General features: G+C 39.4%; 1 protein-coding gene across 1 annotated transcript in view; it reads left to right on the forward strand.

Moving 5' to 3' along the window:
* The window catches only part of CDH20 (cadherin 20), a 239,241-nt gene that overhangs the window by 182,133 nt on the left and 37,673 nt on the right, over positions 1-19,435 (forward strand). Inside the window, 5 exon segments of the mRNA XM_042465402.1 lie at positions 1,002-1,121; positions 4,353-4,520; positions 6,950-7,137; positions 12,478-12,731; positions 13,072-13,073. Coding sequence (XP_042321336.1) covers positions 1,002-1,121; positions 4,353-4,520; positions 6,950-7,137; positions 12,478-12,731; positions 13,072-13,073 — 732 coding nt within the window.

Consider the following 19,435-nt stretch of genomic DNA (forward strand, 5'->3'; position numbering starts at 1 on the left):
TCTTAATTAATGGTACTTAAATCAGACAAGACCAGTTCCAATGACATTGTAGGAACATACTCTGCAGGGATCTAATATCATCATAAAAATACAAACAGGCAAACAAAAAGAACAAAAGCAGAATTTTCAGATCACATCACTACAGAGAGGCGGGATACAGACGGGCAGGGGAAGACGTCTTGGAGGTGTATTCTGCTGAATACAGAGCCTCCAGACCGCCCGCCCCGGGGGCGTGGCTAAGGTGTATGGGGCTTCCACATGGGGGGCAGTGAAGACGCCTCACCTGGGGCCGTTTCTGACCCGCAGTTTCCATACCGTCGCCTCGCAGGACGCTGCAAAGAGAGAGGCAGCTTCCGCACAGGCAGCCAAAAACGGGGCTTTTTTTTTCTTTTGCCGGCTGGTGGATGCGCAGCTGCGCAGCTGTGGTGGTCAGCACCGGCGGCAGAAAGCATATGTGCACATTTAAAGCACCCAGGCCCCTTTAAACTTTTTCCCCCGCCCTGCCCAAGAACAATGGTGGTCTCCTGCCAGCTGGTGATCAGCTGGTGTTGGCATCCTTGTCCGCTTGCACGTTGCCAATGTCACCAGCATCATGGATGCCTCCTCTCCTTTGGTCTCCATGCTCTTGTTCTGCTGTTCTGCATAATACAGTTTTCACTGGAATTTATTATTTTTTTCAGTAGTATTTTTTTAAGTATACTGTTATGCTGTACAACTTAAAGGACAGAAAGATTGTGGCAAATGAGCTCCATTCATACATCACCAAGTCTTGTTTTATTTACAGATTATTTACTGTCCTGCCGGTGTCTGATGGATTTGTGCCTGACACTCCCATTAGTGCTAATGAGGTGTATGTGTAAATCCCTCAAGCATCGGAAAGAGAATAGGCTCCTAAGCAAATGTTCTGTGAGCAGAACATTTATAATTCAGTGAACCTAGTTAGTTCTGTGTCCTTTCTCCACAGCTACAAATCTAACAAGGTTCTACCTTGTTTTTGTCAGGCACCTCTGTTATTCAAGTGACAGCAACAGATGCTGATGATCCCACCTATGGGAACAGTGCCAGGGTAGTCTACAGTATTCTCCAAGGACAGCCATATTTCTCGGTGGACTCCAGAACAGGTAATTTCATTCAAGAGAAAAATCAGCTGAGAATGTGACATTTTCCATTAGCTTTCATTCTGTATGCGCCATAGGCTTCATCTCCAGAAATCCAACTCATCAATGACTCTGCATCCCATTGTTTTTCAGTCAGATGCCTTCTTTCAATAAAGTATGAAAAACATGAATGAGAAATGGTGTGTCTACTCCAGCAGCAATTCTGGGATGGTTGAAATAGAAGAAAAAGAACTATTAACTTCAGTGGGCACATTTCATGAAACTCTAGGAGAGCAAAACTGCCTAAGGAAAATCAAGGTTGAAGGAAATATATGAATAGGAAAGAGCAGGTGTTGGGGAAAGTATCAAATTGGTATGGTGTGGTGTGGTGTGTGTGATGTGCAAAGCAGCACTATCTTCTAAGGAGCGGCAGTAACTACAGTATGTGTTCATGGCCAATGGCATCAAAGGCTTTGAAATAGAATGAGTAGAGTGCAATTGCCATGATCAGTCTCTAGAGCAAAGATGGCATAATGCAGCTCTCCAGCTGTCACTGAACTATAACTCTCGGGTTACGAAATTAATTCGTTCCGCGGCTAATTTCGTAACCCGAAAAACCTTCGTAACCCGAATTGCCATAGGCGCTAATGGAGAAAAAGCCTTACTTTTGGCTATGCTGTTTAGGGCTGCTGGGAATTGTGATTTATCAACATCTGGCAGACTGCATGATCCCCACACTTGCTTTAGTTTAATATCTAAATTCTAACTGAAAATCGCAGTGAAACTAATTACAAGCACAGCTTCAGAATCATTTGTTGTTCTTGTTACTGTGTGCCTTCAATGAGAACTTGCACACAAAACATCCACAACAAAAATTGTGCACTCTTGTGCAACACAACCATGTTCCTTTGTTTTGTTCAAGATTGGGAGGGGTTTTGTGTGTGTGCATGTGTGTGTGTGCGCATGTGTGTGTAAGATTTTTGTAGGGCATGATTGCTGCTTTTTGCATTGAAAATAGCAATCCTTCACACACACACCAAAAATACACATGTCTCTCTGGAAACAGTGTATTTTCCCCCAAATGACAATTCTCTTGCAAGAAACCATGTGTATTTCCGTGCACAGTAATTTCCCAAAACACTTCAAGATTTTAATACTGGGTGAAAGCTGTGCAAAACTATTGCCACTGTATTGTTTTTCCAAACTGGCTTTCCCACTTATACAGAAACCACTTTTTTTTCAGCCATGAAATGAATAATGGGGAATATTATTTTCATCCCTAAATCAGACACCAATGCTGAATGAAGGTTTGGGCCAGTTACTATTTCCAGCTAGAGTACATCAGTTGAATTACTTAACCATTGATTTACTGTTCACTTGTTGATTTAGGCAACAAGGCCCACAGACTTTTGCTTTAACTCATTTGAAGAAAAAACACAATTTAGTTTACCAGAAGCTACAGAGGTCTAGAAGATCAAATACAAAGCTTGTTGCAAGAATCAGTATGAACTTGTGGTTCCTTCCTTTTAATCTTTTTTCTTTATATGAGATTTCAGGGGCTTACATGACAATAGTGAGCAGTTGTTGTTACAGCTGCAAATTTTGTGTTAAAAATTTGAATATATATACTTTTTATCTTTGTTTCTTAACCATGCTGAACATAAGGAAAAATTAAAGCTCTTAAGAGATTTGGGGGTTTGAGAAGAAGGTATTTGGACGCTAAACTGAGAATTAAAGGAAGGAGAATGACTATTCCATCAAGATCCTGGGAACAGAAGACAGAAAGCAAGATTGTAAAGTATTATCTGAAAGTCCACACAAGTTTAGATTTAAGATTTCACTCTTCTGCAACAATGAACAATAGTATTCTGTAAAAGTAGCAGTTTACCTGGAAACTCTTGCCAGGCTTGAAAAGAGAAACCTTACTGCCACCTTATGTTCCATTTCAGTAAATCTTAAAAGGAAATTGGACTTCACTGATCTTGGATTTTAAGTAGTGAACAAGGAATCTTGCCTCTCTTTCTATGGATATTTGTATCTTCATTTATATACACATCTGATCACTGTTGTGCTTTACATGTATGTTGTTAATTGCAGAGCATGAAAATAATTACATTTTTAGACTACAGCTCCCTTAATCCTATAATCAATAGCCATGCTGGCTAGGCAATTCTGGGAATTGTAGTCCAAAAAAGTAAGTTTTCCGAATTCTTGTAAGCTGAATTAAGTGCACATGATGTTCTACATTTTAAAGAAATGCAAAACTGATGAAGGTTTAAAAAATAGTATTTGCTTTCTGTGGACAGTTGGTTGGATTGTGTAATAACTTGTGCACCCAGCTATCACTTTTTCCATGGATCTGACAATAATATGCTATAACTGGTTTGTAATAAAGAGTTATTACTGGGGCTGCCCATCAATTAAATGTTTCTAGGTAGTTAATCTGTGACCTTTTAACCAACAAATTGATTGATTTGTGGTTCATTTTAAATACATTGGACTGCCATCCTATTGGTGAGTATCAACTAGAGTAGACTCACTGACTCAGTTGCTGAATGGTGACCAAACACATAGATAAATATAAGTAGATTTTATGAATCTACTTCAGTTGGGACTAAAACAGGATTGGGGCCCCTTTTATTACGAAAACGTCAATATAAGTGACTACAGTAGACCTTTATATTGAGGTTTGGTTCCAAGATCCCCCGTGAATAACAAAATCTGTGTATGCTCAAGTCCCATTAGATATAATGGCATAGCAAAATGGTGTCCCTTATAAAAAATGGAAAATCAAGGTTTGATATTTGAAATTTATACTTTTTTGAACATTTTCAAACCATGGATGCTTGCATCTGTGTATAAAAATCCATGTATAAGAAGGGCCAACTGTATTTTCTTTCCACCCCCCTATTTATACAACTAAAATAATCATTCATTATTATCCAAGGAAATAACAGACTCTTTCCTACTAAAATCTCTGTAATAATCAAAAGGAAGAATGGGTTCTGAGTTCTTCTTTCACTAAGCTATGTGTGAACCTTTCATAGCAGTCTATGCAGTGAATCAAAAATTACATTAGTGGAATTCTGCACTGTCATCTGAACTATGAGGACTTTTGAGAAGATACTGTTCTTATTCTTGTTTTTCATTATGAAAAGGAAGAGTTTTCAAGCAAGCATTCATAAACCTATTACCTCTGACCTCTTCCATGAAATGTGATTTTGCTTCTTTCCCCCCCCCCTTTCATTTGCATAGGCTTAATTAGAACAGCACTAATGAACATGGACAGAGAAGCAAAAGAATATTATGAAGTAATAATCCAGGCCAAAGATATGGGAGGACAGCTGGGAGGATTAGCTGGGACAACTACTGTCAATATCACTCTCTCTGATGTAAATGACAATCCACCCAGATTTCCACAGAGTAAGTATCAGCCAGTGGTGTTGTGAGTGGGATTTTTCAAGTTTATTGTTAATCCCTTACAGCTGTTTTTTCCCTCAAAAAAGTAAAGAAAAATAATTCTGCATGTAATGCAATGAAGTTAGTGGAGTTTTTCATTGTAACAGATAACAGTGATAAATAACATTATTTGACACAACAGTAAGTAAGCAAGAATGTATTGCTTCCAAAAAGTAACTTCTGGAGTTCTCTCTTTATAAAATATTTCCATGAATGTGCCTGCACCAATTAGCAAAAAGATAAATCAACACCCCAAAGAGTTTCCAATGTCCATGGATGGCAGGAGTGAGAGAGGGAGAAGGAAGTACAAGTAAATCTAACTGGGACAAAAATGTGCCATCAGTTCTGTGAGATGCACTTGGGCCTAGTTTCTGAAGGTCATGGCAGACTAAGGGGGTGCACTAAAAGGTTCAGACAAATGGTGACTTTTGGGGAAGTCTCTGAAAGAAAAGTGGAAGGCAGCTTCTCATATGTATTTTGAGAGGCAGTTACAGGAAAAAGAAGAAGATTGATAAGAAAACATTGTTTGAAAGATAAGCATTTGTCAATGGGATGAAGCCATCTTTCCACCCATGCCCATGCCCCAAGAAATTAGCTGAAAAGAGCAGTGCCCGATTGTTGTAGCATTGTTTCAGTGGGCCATTCTGTCCCAAAGCAATGACACTGGGCTGCTAAGGACAGTGTATCCATAACTCAATGTAGTTAATGCATCTGAGGAAGTAGACTCAAGTCTATGAAAGTTTATGCTTCCAGTTTCTTTCTTTCATCTGGTCTGAAAGGTGCTACAAAATCCCTTTGCATTATTTTTTGGCTAAAGAAAGAAAGAAAGAAAGCTTCTCTTTTTCCACCTCATTTCTAAAGGGGGATTTACCAAATCCCTCCTTAATATTGTGATTTTAAGCTGTCCTGAAAGATGCCTATCAGCATCTGCTGAAAGACCTCCAGTGGTTTTTAAACCAGAGGGGTGGATAATCCATCTGAGGTTTCAGTCTTTAAATGAGTTAACAACCCTACTGACATCTGAGTCACCAGCCTCCTCAGACTGAAGGACAAGTAGGAGTGCTGAAAATAGGAAGAAGGAGAAAGTGGTGGGGAGAAGGGGAGAGGGAGAAAGAGAGAATGTTGTTATTGAGGAAGAAGATGAAGTTTGACACTGCTTTAACTGTCATGGCTCCATCCTTTGGAATCCTGGGGTTTGTAGTTTATTGTGCCACCAGAGTTCTCAGACAGAGAAGGCTAAATATCTCACAAAACTACACATCCTAGACTTCCATAGCATTGAGCCATGGCAGTTAAGGCAGTGTCATACTGCATTATTTCTGTGGTGTGGATGTAGCCAGAGTCGTCATCAGAGAGCAGGTTCACAGGGTAGTAGCAAACCTCTTCTTAGGAATGCTCTGAGCCTGTAGCACCCACTTTCAAGGGCTAGAGTCTATGTCAAGCTTAACACTCTGTGTTGCATACTATTTTTCCTGAAGAAAAATGGGAGGAAAGTAGTTGTCTTGGAGACTTTGTTATTTCCGTTGGGAAACAGCTCCATGTCTGCTTTCGTAAAATCCCCTACCCTTTAAAATGTAAAGCTTCTCCATTCATCTCTTCCAGCTCACTTTGCTTTTCAGTAAGGTAATTATATATGGCCGTCCTCCTCTCCCTGCTGTTCTAGTCCAAGACGCTATGGTAATAAATCATATCATCCCCAATGTCTGAAGACGATAAATGGTGGAGACTCTTAAGTTAAGAAATCATACAGCAAGAGATAGTAGTGAAAAGAATCAATTCAAGCTGCACCGTATTCATAAGGGTCAGGGTGGAGGGAGACTTTTTAGATTTGTCTTTCCTCAGGCCTGCCATTAGAACAAATCAGTTATGCATCAGTTTTGCTCTCAGTTCAATTTGCCACAGGAAGCATGGATGCTTTGATGAGAACCATTTAAATATGTCCCCGATATGCTAGAAAGCTTATTAAAACTCAGCAAGGGAGATTTAAATTTGTTTGGGTTTTTCTCCACTGGAGTTGACTGTGTATGTTGTCATAAGGATACTTTCCTAAAAGCAACTTTCAGATCTTAATTTCCTGTAGATTCATCAGTGCTGGCCAGAGCATTTCAACTCTGCCAGTCATTTTATTTATATATATATTTATGGCATGGTGCAGACCAGAGTTTGGAAAAGTTACTTTTTTGGCTACAATTCCCAGAATCGTCCACTGCCATGCTGGCTGATAGAGTTGGAGTCCAAAGAAGTACCTTATTAAAACTCTCATCCAAACAAGTTTTAAAGGCTTATTTTATCTTACCATTGGAATCGTGTGCTTAACTTTTCCTGGATTGTTCTATGCTTGTTGTTGCAATAATTTCTTCTTTCTCTTTCACAAATTGACATCTTTCCCCCAGAACATTATCAGATGAATGTACTGGAGTCTGCTCCAGTCAGCTCTACTGTGGGCCGTGTTCTTGCTAAAGACTTGGATGAAGGCATTAATGCTGAAATGAAATACAGCTTTGTGGATGGAGATGGAATGGATGTCTTTGATATCACCACTGATCCTACTTATCAAGTTGGCATCATTACAGTGAGAAAGGTAATATGTTTGAATTCTTCAGCAATGTACAATTTACATCACTTGCACCAATTGCCATGTTTACTGTATATCTCAATTCTTACAAAGTATTACTGTACTTTACAAATGCTTTTCAAAGCTGCATAAAATGTTAATGTAGTGTACAAATACCAAAATATAACTGTAAATTAACGCTGGTGTTTTGGTTTTGGTTTGGTTTCGTTTTCTTGGTTTTTAGTTTTTTGGGAGGGTTGTTTGGGGGGAGTTTGCAAATAAGCAACTGAGAGTCAGCATGATGTAGTGGCTTGTGTGCTGAACTAATAATAATAATAATAATAATAATAATAATAATAATAATAATAATAAATGATTTATTTATTAGTACTCTGGGAGACAAGAGTCCAAATCTCCACTCAGTGATGGAAAAACCACTGGGTGACCTTGGATGAGTCACACTCTCTCAGCTTCATAGAAAGACAATGGTAAAATTCCCTTTGATGAAATCTTGCCATGAAAGCTTGTGATATGTTCATCTTAGAATCATCATAAGTCAGAAATGACTTGAAGGCCTACAAACATCAACACCATTGCAGCAACACCATAAGCAACCAGACTTACAACGTCAATAGCAGTTCCAGAAATGGAAATCTTTACATTTTCTTTAAACTCCCTTCTGTTCTTAGCTTTGGGAGTGATACTATTGGTTCTTTTGCTCATTTTCAGTCATTTTAGCATACATGCACACACAGCTGTTTCAGGCCTGCTCAGGCTTTTTCCCCAAATGGGCAGTCATTTCTTGTTTGGGAATCAAAGGACTATATGAGCATTTTAAAATGTGATAGGTTCAAATATGACTGGAAATGCAATGAAATGGTAATAGCACTCTTGAGAAGTACCATTGCCATTTGGTCAAAAAATACTTGTGTGCCCAATTTGGATACTGGAGACAACCCAAGGACCAGTTTTCTCAGCCCTGTCCAACTGGGTGACAGACTTGTCCAATATTTGCATTTGAACTTCAACTTGAAACTTGTAGATCTATTAGACTGATTGGTCTAATAGATGCTTGCTGTCTATCAATGAATGGCTGAACCTCTTTACTGTTCCATGCTGACTAGAAAATTCTGGGCACTCTAGTCCAAAAAGCAATTTCCCAAAGGATTCATTTTGTGCCAGATATATTCAATTTCATTTGTTAAATATGCTGGTTCTCTCTTATCAGTTGTTTCTTAAGGATCCTCAAGGATGAGGCCAACATGTTGTTGCTTATTTGCTTGCTCTGAGTTAGTACATGCATAAAGATGGGGAGATATAGGCTGAGAGATAGTGACTGGCCCAAAGTCACCCACTGAAGTTCCTGGTTGAATATGGGTTTGAGCATTATGCTAGTTACTTTCTGAGAGGGGACTATTTTCATCAGAGAAGATATCTATCTGCATTGCCAGTGGGAAGTGCTACATAAAGCTACAGAATCTATCTACATAATAATTACTTGAATTTGCCCAGGTTCTGGGCCTCAGTTTCTTTGTAAACATGATTCTGGAACTATACTGAGGTAAAAGTAGCTGGGGAGAGGGAAGTTTCAGTAAGGGAATTATGTAGACCGGAGACAGATTAAGCACTTCTTTAACTTCTGGGATGTAAATTGCTTCCTTCTGAGTGTTCTTTGTAAGGCAGAAGGGCTGCCACTCTTTGTCCCATTATAACAAACCATTATAATAAGTACGACATCGCAAAGAGGCTAGTATGCAAACCACCCTTCTGTCTCAGCTGTGCCATTATTCAATTTAAATTTTTAATTATGTCCAAATGTCAGCAAAAAAAAAAGCTTCTATTTTTGAAATGGAAGTATGCTGCTGTTAATTGATAGAAGAACCACTCAAAAACTGACCTTAAATGAAAAGTAGCTTATGTTAACAGCACAGGTTCTTTACATATCTACTTACATGCAAGTCCCACTGAGTTTAGTAGGACTTGTTACTCCCTGGTATGTGTTTACAGGATTGAAACCTAAGTCTCTCAGTCTTATTCAGGCAGGGTTCAGCCACACATTAGCAACTGGGAAAGGGGGGGTAAATGATATGGTATTAAATGATATTTAATACTACAATCACGTAAATGTATAAATATGAACTTCCTTACCATGTATATTCAACTAAAAGTTGACCTCATGTCTAAGTCGAGGGCAGGTTTTGGGGCCAAAATTATGGATTTTTATATGACCCGTGGATAAGTCGAGGGTAAAACTTAAGTACATGTAATGAAGGATGTAAAGGTTGAAGCAAAGAAAAACAATGCCTAACAGGCATAACTATTTGTGCCTACACTAAAGACTGGATGGATGGGAAAGTAGAAGGGAATCAGTGCTTCCAGGGCAGATCAAACTCTTGCCTTTCACCAGGGGATGGTTTTGAGTGAGTGAGTGAGTGAGTGAGTGTACAGTACTTATATCAACCCGTAGATAAGTTGACTCAGGTTTTTTTGGGTCAATTTTTCAACCTAAATTTCTACATATGTACATTTTACATTACATTTTCTAAGAATCATACAAGATTCAATATATGAATCATGAATCTGACAAATCTGTATTTGGAAACACATCCATCCTATGAATATCCTATGAGTATTGCTATGAGGAAGATCTGACAACAGTCATAGTTCCCTACTGAATGTTTGCTGCTAAAACTGTATTTTTTGTTACAGAATGTTTGAAATGGATCTTGATGTTAAAGTAGAAGCTAAAGCACTGCTGTGTTGATCAGTGCCCTTATGCAAGGATAGTAACATGTCTAAAAATTTAACTCAGTATAAGCTACCATGGACCTCTTTTAAACCTTCCATTTCAGAAAACAAAAATTAACATATTCCAATGCCTCTAAACATGAGACAACTGTTTAAAGAAGCACACATTTTATTTCGATCAAGGTTTGTACTAATTACAAAGATTGCATTTTGCTAATATTCAGTACTAAACTACCCATTATGTAAAAGTAAAGAGCGTATAACCGTTGGATTCTTGGAAATTAAATTACCAGCAGGAGTTCTCATAATGTTCTATAAGATCCTTGCAACTGTTTCCATATCTACTTTTATGGAGGTTCTTTGGTCATTCCTAAGCTTAACTTTGCTTCTGTCACCAAGTTTCTTTTCTATAATCATTTTTATTGTTACACATAAAAGACACACATTAACTATCACTGCAGTACAATTACTGGCATCAATTTTCTTCCTGTGTATAATGCACCAAGAAAAGAGGCATGAAAACTCAGCGTGGAACAAAATTTTCATCTCAAAAGGGATAAGTTAGCATGATGCCTTTTGCTATCACATTTGCTGTGTTGTAAAGACCTCCTGTAAAGTTTAGTAATAATAGTAAGATGCTTAGAAACAAGCGAAAGCAGCACATATTTAGTATTAGTGGAATACTAAAGAGCGTGCATAACTCTCTGTCATGGAAATTAATAGGATTAACAATGTTAAACATTCCTGGGTCATAGCAGTTAAAAGTATAATTATATGCTCATCCATATAACATTTTTACTGTACGTATGAAGAACTCAGCATACACAGAACTTGGAGAAGTTACTTTTTGAATTACAACTCCCAGAGTCCACCAGTGGCCATGTTTATTGAGTGATTCTGGGGGTTTTCTCCAAAAACAGAGGAACTTTACCAAGTAAAGTAGCATTTCTGCTAATGTTGAACTTAATCTCTGAAGCCTGAATCCAGTTGTTAGCCTCAACTGAAGAAGACCGACCAAATCAATGGAACTTACATGAGTGCTGATTTACCTATTGATTTAATGTTCTCAATGATTTAATAGATCTATTCTACTTGAGACTGATAATTGGATGAAGGCCAGTTGTGTGTCCATGTCTTACAGAGTCAAAACAATTGTTAATTGCCATCAAATCAGCTTCCACTCATGGTGATCCTATAAATGAGAAACCTCCAAGACACCACCCTGCTAAGGTCTTGAAAACTCAGGACCATGGCATCCTTAACTGAGTCTATCCACTTGCAAAGAAGTCTTCTTTTCCTGCTGCCTTCAATTTTACCAAGCATTATTGTTTTTTTTTTCCTTATGAGTCACGTGATCGTATCTCATATCCAAAGTACTGTATGATAGCCTCAGTTCAAACAAATACCATCCACATAAAAAATAAGGCATTAGCAGACTAGATGAAACCAAAATGTTTGCAAAAGTACAACCAAAAGAGAGAGAGAATGTGTGTGTGTGTTTTGGAGCTCCTGTCATGTCATGGCCAGTCTTATCCTTTTCACCAGTCACTTCAATTTCCCCATTCCGTCAGTTTATATTTTCAACCTGCTCAGTGTTTTGCAGTTACAGTACTAAGCATGCCAAGGACATTTTCTCTATAGGAGAAATTGTAGAGCAAGAAAGCATGGTGTTTTGAAAAATTAAATCCTTTTCCCAGTACTGATGATGTAACTGTATTGTACTAGGTCTAAAATTTAACAAGGGATATCTTCACCCCTTTTGCACCATAATGTAGTTTCTTTTTTTACTTCTATAGTTGTGAGATTTTGGCTGCATCTACAATTTGACACCACTTTAACTGACATTGCTCAATGCTATGGAATCATGGGTTTTGCAGTTTGTTGTGGTGCCAGAGCTCTGTGACACAGAAGCCTAAATGTGTCAAAAACTGCAAATCCCAGAATTCTATAGCACTGAGCCATGGCCATTGAAATGGTATCAAATTGCCTTATTTCTGCAGTGAAGATACAGTCGTAGCCTCACTCAAGGGTAGAGGGTGAACATCACATTTTTCAGTTGCCAGCCCATGTTGTGCCTTATGTTGCTGCCAGATATTCAGTAATGAGTGTTAAGGTAGCAGTGAGATGGACATAATGACAGTGTATTTTGCATCACAGTCAGTTGCTGCTGCTTCTTGTTGTTTTTTTTTAAGTAACTAAAGATAACTATTTGAGAAATCAGAAAATAAAAAGTTTATTTTTTAAATATATATATATATATATAATAGCAACTAATTACGGGAGGGGGGGGGGGGCTTGGAAGTAAATATGTGACTGATGTCAGTGGGGCCATTGATCCACTCCAGGTATTAGTCTGAATTACAAAAGAACTATCCAAGTATTTAAACCCATTCCCAAAGCAGTTAAGCACCTTGAGTATCTCCATTAAAGTCTGAACTAACACCTGGAGTGGGTTTATTGCCCCACTGACCTGAGAACCACTGAATGTAACTGCTTTTTAAAACTAATTTTCAAGCTCTGGGAATATGTTTTATTTTAAGAAAGTTGGATGGTATGGCTCAAAATACTTATTGAGATGTGTTCTTTTAACTTCTTCCTCCGCTTCCTTGTGTTTTGCAGCCACTGAGCTTTGAAAGCAAGAAAACATACACTTTAAAAGTAGAGGGTGCTAATCCTCACCTGGAAATGCGTTTCTTGAGCCTAGGCCCGTTTCGTGACACTGCAACTGTGCATATCACTGTGGAGGATGTGGAAGAGCCCCCAGTGTTTGAGCCTAGCTTTTATTTTGTGGAGGTACCTGAAGATGTGGACATTGGGACCACCATACAAATGATATATGCCAAGGACCCTGATGTGACCAACAACTCTATCAGGTTTTATTCGTCACTCTAATATCCACTGTGTTGACTCCTAGCTTTCTTCCTGTTGTTTTGGATAAGTAAAACAGGTTCACAATGCCAGACCTAAATAAATCAGGTTTATAAATAAATAAGATTAGAACAGGCTAGACAACATGCAGCCTATGGATCTAACATTGCCAGGTATCTCTTCTTATAAGGGATGCCACTTATTTGAGAGCCTGAAACCATATACTTTATAGCAGTGGTTCCCAACCTTCTTAATGCCATGACCCTTTAATACAGTTCCTCATGTTGCGGTGACCCAAAACCATGAAATTATTTTCGTTCCTACTTCATAATTGTAATTAAATAGGTGTTTTCCAATGGTCTTAGGCAACCCCCATGAAAGGGTCATACGACCCCCAAAGGGGTCCCGACCCACAAGTTGGGAACCACTGCTTTATAGAGTTGCCAAGTGTCCCTTAATTTAAGTCGTGTCTCTTATTTATGGCTGGAAAATATACATTTTATGTAGACTGAATAGGAGACAAAAATCCTATATTTGGATGTGTGGGCCCTTTAAGAAATAACGAGACTTATTTGAAAAAGCAATCAAGTATGTCACCACCAATACATTTTACCTTCCATCTCATTTTCCTCTGCCTCAAAACTAGGGGGTGCTTTTTCTAAGCATCCTAGCATACAATCAAAATGATTGACTGGGGAGGAGGGTACAATTTTGCTTTGGTGACTGCTTTTTTATCCTAACAATAGTGCTGTGGAGTAGATTTAGCAATATGGCTGCAGTTCGCTCATGACAACCACTTGAGCTTTATGGGCAAACTGAGAATTTGAATCTTATAATTCCATCATGGAAATCTATAGAATCCTGTAGAATCTCGAGTAGGAAGGGATCCCAAAGTTCATCTAATCCAACCTCCTGCCATTGCGAATTTGCGAGAATCAACAATGACATGGTTCATTTTGTGTTGTACTCTGTCACTCCAACTCAAATAGGATATTATAGAGCTCAAAAAGTTGCAGAAAAGGTGAACAAAAATTACATGGGGGTCCAAAAACATTTTTTTACAAGGAAAAGCTAAAATATTTGGGCTCCTGCATTCACCTGGGTAAGCCCCTTGAAGTCAAATTGGATATTAAGTCTGAGTCTAGATTTTAATGTAACTGTTGTTGGATCTCAGTACCTGTTGTTTTGAAGCATTCCAGGATGAAATTTTTTTTTTAGGAAAAGATGATGTGAGGGACATTTTTTCTGTAGCTCTGACCAAATATGAGATTCAAGTCCCTTGAACTTTAATCATATTTAACAAACATTTTTGAAATGATTAAAACAGATTCTGTTTAAATACATATTAGGATGATGTTGTGAGTTTTAATACATACTAGGATGGATTTTCATAAATGTGCATCATGTAATTTATGTTAATTAGAATGTGGACAATGTTAATTTTACAGAGGAAAATGTGTATAATGGGAGAAACAGACTGGCAGCTTCAGACGGCTTCAGGAAGGTGTGGGGGCGTGGCCCTCAGATGATGCATAGCCCAATGCAGCCCCCAAGTTGGCATCACACTGTCTGCCCAACCAGACAGCATGCCACAGGAGCACTGAAAAGCCACCGCCATTGCAGAAAGGGTGCTCTTTTTCCAGTGCAAAAAAGAGCAGCATTTTGCTGCTTCTTTTTGTGCCAGAAAAAAAGCCAGATTAGGACCACAGTGTACGGTTGTCACAGCCCCAATCCAATGCTCAAAGGGGTGGCAGTAAGCCACCCCTATACAGCTATTTGTTTCAGCCCTGAGTTAACTTTTTGGCATTTGGACAGAGCACACTATGTTACCAGCTACTTTCTGATTGTTGTGTCTCTTATCACTATTTTGAAAACCTGGTAACCTTATATAGACCACATGTGAGTAAGACTACATTTGTGACTTACCTGGAACATCAGAAATCTGAAATGCCAAATTTGGGTAACAATCCATGGGAGAGCCCTTTAAACTTAACATGCTTCCTTCCTTGCTTGCTTGCTTTAAACAGCAATTTGGGCCTGAGTTTCAGCACCAAACCAGAAAACATTGAAATTAAATATTTTGCTTGCCATGTAAAGCTGCTATTATTATTAATCTTTCCCTGCTTACCGGCACTATTTGGCAGTGTGTTTTTTGCTAAATTGCAGTAGTGAATATCTGTGGTGTTTTGGGGCACTGGGGTGGAAGCAGAAGTCTTGCAAAAGTTGTCCACCCCAGAACTAGATACACTGTGTTTTATTACTCTGGAACAGCTTCCATAGTAAAATTTCCGTCTACCTACCATTTAAATCAGAGTGGAGAATTATCAAGATCTGGTTCTCCATGTAGGCAAAACCCTATCATGAAACCAAGTGAGGCAGCTGTCTCTGGCAGCAAGATGAGAGGGGAAATGGTAGTTCTCCAGTTGTTGGATTCCAATTCCTATCAAGCCCATCTAGTCCAATCAGCGATGAGACACATGATGAGCCTTGTAATCCCATGGTTTACATTGATTTAAAGCAGCTCTGCAGCATTTCAAAAGCGTTCCTTCCCAGCTCTACATGAAGATACCAGGAATTGAACCTGAGATTTACCATGTTCAAAATATATCCTCTGCCACTAAACTAGGAGAACATTATGTTAAAGTGTCACAGTCAGAAATATGCAACACTCTTATCAGGATGCTTAGTTCAACATCCAGCCTGAAGTAGAGTTCTAGGGAAATCAAAAGCCTGATCACACCTGTGACTTTTGGTTCGTCCTACTAAAGCAAAGGTCAGCAACTTGTGCACCTGCAGGGAGCCCTCAGTTTCATTTCAAAAGCTTTCTACAAGTCATCTGTTGAGGCCTCTGGCAAGATCCTCAGAGATCCTGCTGGGGTGGGAAAGAACAGGGAGATGGGGGAAAGAAATGGGGAGAAAAAAAGAAGGAGCATGAAAGAGACATGGGGGAAAGAGACAGAGAGAAAATGAGATGTACCACTTTAAAGCCAGCATGGGGCTCCTGTCAAATTACTCCAGAAATCATGTGGCTCTTGCCAGTGGTGGGGAAAATTCTTTAGCTCAGTAATGTAAACTTTACCCTCTATTGGTTTTCCATTTTCATACAGGGGGACCGCCACATCAGTGGACTAGCAATATGCAGATTTGACCACCCATGAATCACCATGCCCATATTATTCAGTGGCAGTATGTGCACATGGATGCACTGATGCAGACACACTCACATCACTACCCATTGAATAATATGGAGCATGAACATTTGTGTTTTTTCCCATCCACAAGGGGCTCAGAACCAAATTCCCACAGATAGGAAATCCACTGTTGATCTTATTATTCTCAGCTGGCATCCTTTTAAGTAGTTGCATCATTGTAAACTGACTTAGAAGCACATAAAGTTGAATTGTGCCATTGCATAATGTTTGTATGGAATTTATCAGATGAGGCAAATCCCAGGCAAAAACAAGGGTTTAAATCGGGGGGGGGGGGGGGGCGGACCGGAAAAAGCAGGTTAATTTTCACATGACGTTGTTGTTAAAGTGGTGTTAAGCCGGGTGGAAAGTACACAGAAAATAGACAAAAGCTGCTTCTTTTTACTTTCAGAAAATCCCAAAAGTAAAAAAGAGTTGCTTTTGTCTACTTTCTGTTCAGGTTAACACCACTTCAACAACAATGTGTGTGAAAATCAACCCACTTTTGCAGGTTTTTTCCAGCTTTTAAACCCCATGTTTGCAATGGGATTTCCCCTGTGTGATAAACTCCTTTGTTCAGTAGGGGAGCAAAGGTGTGGCTACATCTTGAGGCCCACTGTGCAATGCTTTCTGAACACACTGGAAACTTTCAAATCCTCTTATTCCCAGCTTTCTTGACATCTGGATTGTCCGCACTGGGAGATGCTGATTGCCTGAATGCCTGGCCTGATTAATTCAGAATGGAGATTACATAAACAGTTCAAAAGACTCAAGTACATTTGAAAACCAGTTATTAATAATAGGCAAACATATGCAGAAAATACAAGACAAAGGCCCTACCTGTGCTCTATGACACTGGTGATTAATGCAGCACTGCTAATCACAAAGCCATATTCAGTTTCAGATACAAGTTAGCTGTAAACTGTTCAAGGAGAAAATTTTAATAGGCCTTTCCAAGGAAGATCATTATTTTGCCATCTTCAAAAGCTTTTATGGAGATTTCCTTACTAAATTTAATGCATTAGGAAACATCTTTATTTTAAAAGGAGAAGAGCAGAGACAACAAATATGCTTTCTTATTATTATTTCTTGTGGAAAATAAACCTATTTTTCTTCCCTGCCAGTCATTTTACAATGCCGTGTACCAAGAGACATCTTGGTCGGTTATTTCTTCAGCTCGGTAGTAAAGATACATTGTTTATATAGCTCCGCCTCACTGTTTCTAAATCACTTCACATATGTTTCTCAGTAATTCTGATTATAATCCCCACATTAGTGAAATGGATGCCTTCTGTTTCATCCCTAGAAGTTATTGAAAAGGCACAGACATGCTAACCCTGGGATTTGTTATCTGAAGTTGTGAGCCTCTGAGTCATTTTTGACTTATCATGACCCTCTCATGGAGTTTTCTTGGTAGAGTGGGTTTGCCTTTGCCTTTCTCTGAGGCTAAGACATTTGCTGTGACTTTGCCAACATTGCCCAGTAAATTTCCATGGCCAAACGAGGATTCGAAACATGGTCTCCCAGGGTCCTAGTCCAACACTTACACCACTTGCTCTCTACCACCTAACATGGTAAGGTGAAATGCTCTGAGTTTATTTGTACACAAGAGAAGGCTCAGCTGCACATTGCATAGTTAACATACAGTGTGGTCTGGACTTCAGCTTCCCATCTCTGTTCAGCACTAGCATACTTTCCAAACTTCAGGATGTAGGTATAGGATTGCAGCCCTTGAGACAACATTCAACAAAATGATGTTTGAGATCAGAAGACCCGCATTCAAGTTAAAACATATCCTTGCTTTCATTTTGCTGGTAGTCACAAGATTTACCAGTCTTTCAAAGAAATCAACAATATATGCCTGATTCTTAATTTGGAACTGAAATTTGGAAGCTTCCTCTTAGCTATACCAATGTAAAAGACCATCTAGGTGTTCAGAATGTTTTTTATACATTATTTTAGTTATCAACAAAAGGTAGGACTGTATAATATAGAACTCTGTATTTTGAATCATAGGTTAAACTGGAGTAATAATAGCTTCTTTGCAAGGACAGTCTATGATGTTTTGTTACCAGCAAATGGCATTCCCCTCCCTCAAGTCAAAGTATATCGTACACAAAGTCAGACAAGTCGTTGGAGCACACGAAGCAGAAAATACTACATTTTGCAGTGCTTTTGTGACACTGAAACTCTGCTACCTGAAGTAGTTGATTCACCTTGCCTAATGGCAGGGCAATGGTATGGAATCCTGGAATTTGTAGTTTGCTGTGGCACCAGAGCTTTCTGACAGAGAAGGCTAACTGCAAATCCCATAGCATTAAGCAATAACAGTTAAAGTGGTGTCAAACTGCATTAATTCTCCAATGCAGATGCATCCTGAGTCGAGATCTGGATGTGGAATGACCCCTTTATGCTTTTAATAAGATTAATGTCAATTCTACAGTTATCTATCGCTAACACATTCTGGAGTGGAGTTAAAATTCCCCAAAACAAACAGTAATATTTTAGTTTGGTGAGAATTCTGACTGAGAACTTGGTGAGGTACTAGAACTCTCTGACTGAGAACTCAAAATTGTGCTCCCTCAACTGCAAATCCCAGAATTAAATAGCACAGAATCATGGTGGTTAAAGTGAAATCAATAGTGCTGTAAGTATTAAGTGTTGTGAAAGGCCCATGAATGTAGTAAGCAACACAAATTCACTTAAATTCTGTGCCATAATTCTGGTAATCTGAGCTATCCAGATTCAGGCTAGTTTCTTGAGCAGAATGCTAGGCCAAGCTGTTTATTTCCACTCTAATATCTTCTTGTTACATGATTCCTTTGCCAAATTTTGCAACTTTTCACATCTTCAAAAGTTTATCCTAGGATTACTGGAAATGCTGATATTGAGTGTGATGTGACTCAAATCAAATTAACAGCTGCTCTGTTTCTTAAATAAGGGCATATGAAATGCCATGGAATTAGCCACTCCTCAACACTGAATCATTCAGATCATTGAGAGTTTTCCTGACTACATTGGCAGTAGGAGCAGGATGAAGCACTGAATGTTAATTTCAGATGGTGCAATGCCCCCAAACCTTTCAGAATAGGTTCCATACTCATATCACCTATTCTCCCACCTAGAGCAACACAGGCCTACTTTCATTAGTGATAGTTAAAACTAACTAATCGTGGATGGGTTCAATTAGGCTTGCCATAACCCGGCTGCAACCGGACTTCCCGATTTTGGGGCCCGGGGCCCCCCCGGCACGGTGCAGCCCCCAAAACCGGGAGCCCCCCGGTTCAGCCTGGGCTGCCCCCTGGCAGGCCTCGCTGCCTCTCCTCCACTCGGGAGGCGGGAGGAAGAAGAGGCAGCAGGCCTGCCGGGGACAGGAGGCAAAGCGGAGCGGTGCCTCCCCCACCCCGCACAACCCTCCTCCTCCACCCCCTCTCCCCCAGGCCGCACGGAGAGGCGAAGGGGAAGGAGGCAGCACTCTCCTCCGCGCAGGGAGGAGGAGAGGAGGCGGGGGAAGGTGGCGC

The sequence above is a fragment of the Sceloporus undulatus genome, chromosome 4 (genome assembly GCF_019175285.1).
Source record: "Sceloporus undulatus isolate JIND9_A2432 ecotype Alabama chromosome 4, SceUnd_v1.1, whole genome shotgun sequence".
Taxonomy (NCBI): domain Eukaryota; kingdom Metazoa; phylum Chordata; class Lepidosauria; order Squamata; family Phrynosomatidae; genus Sceloporus; species Sceloporus undulatus.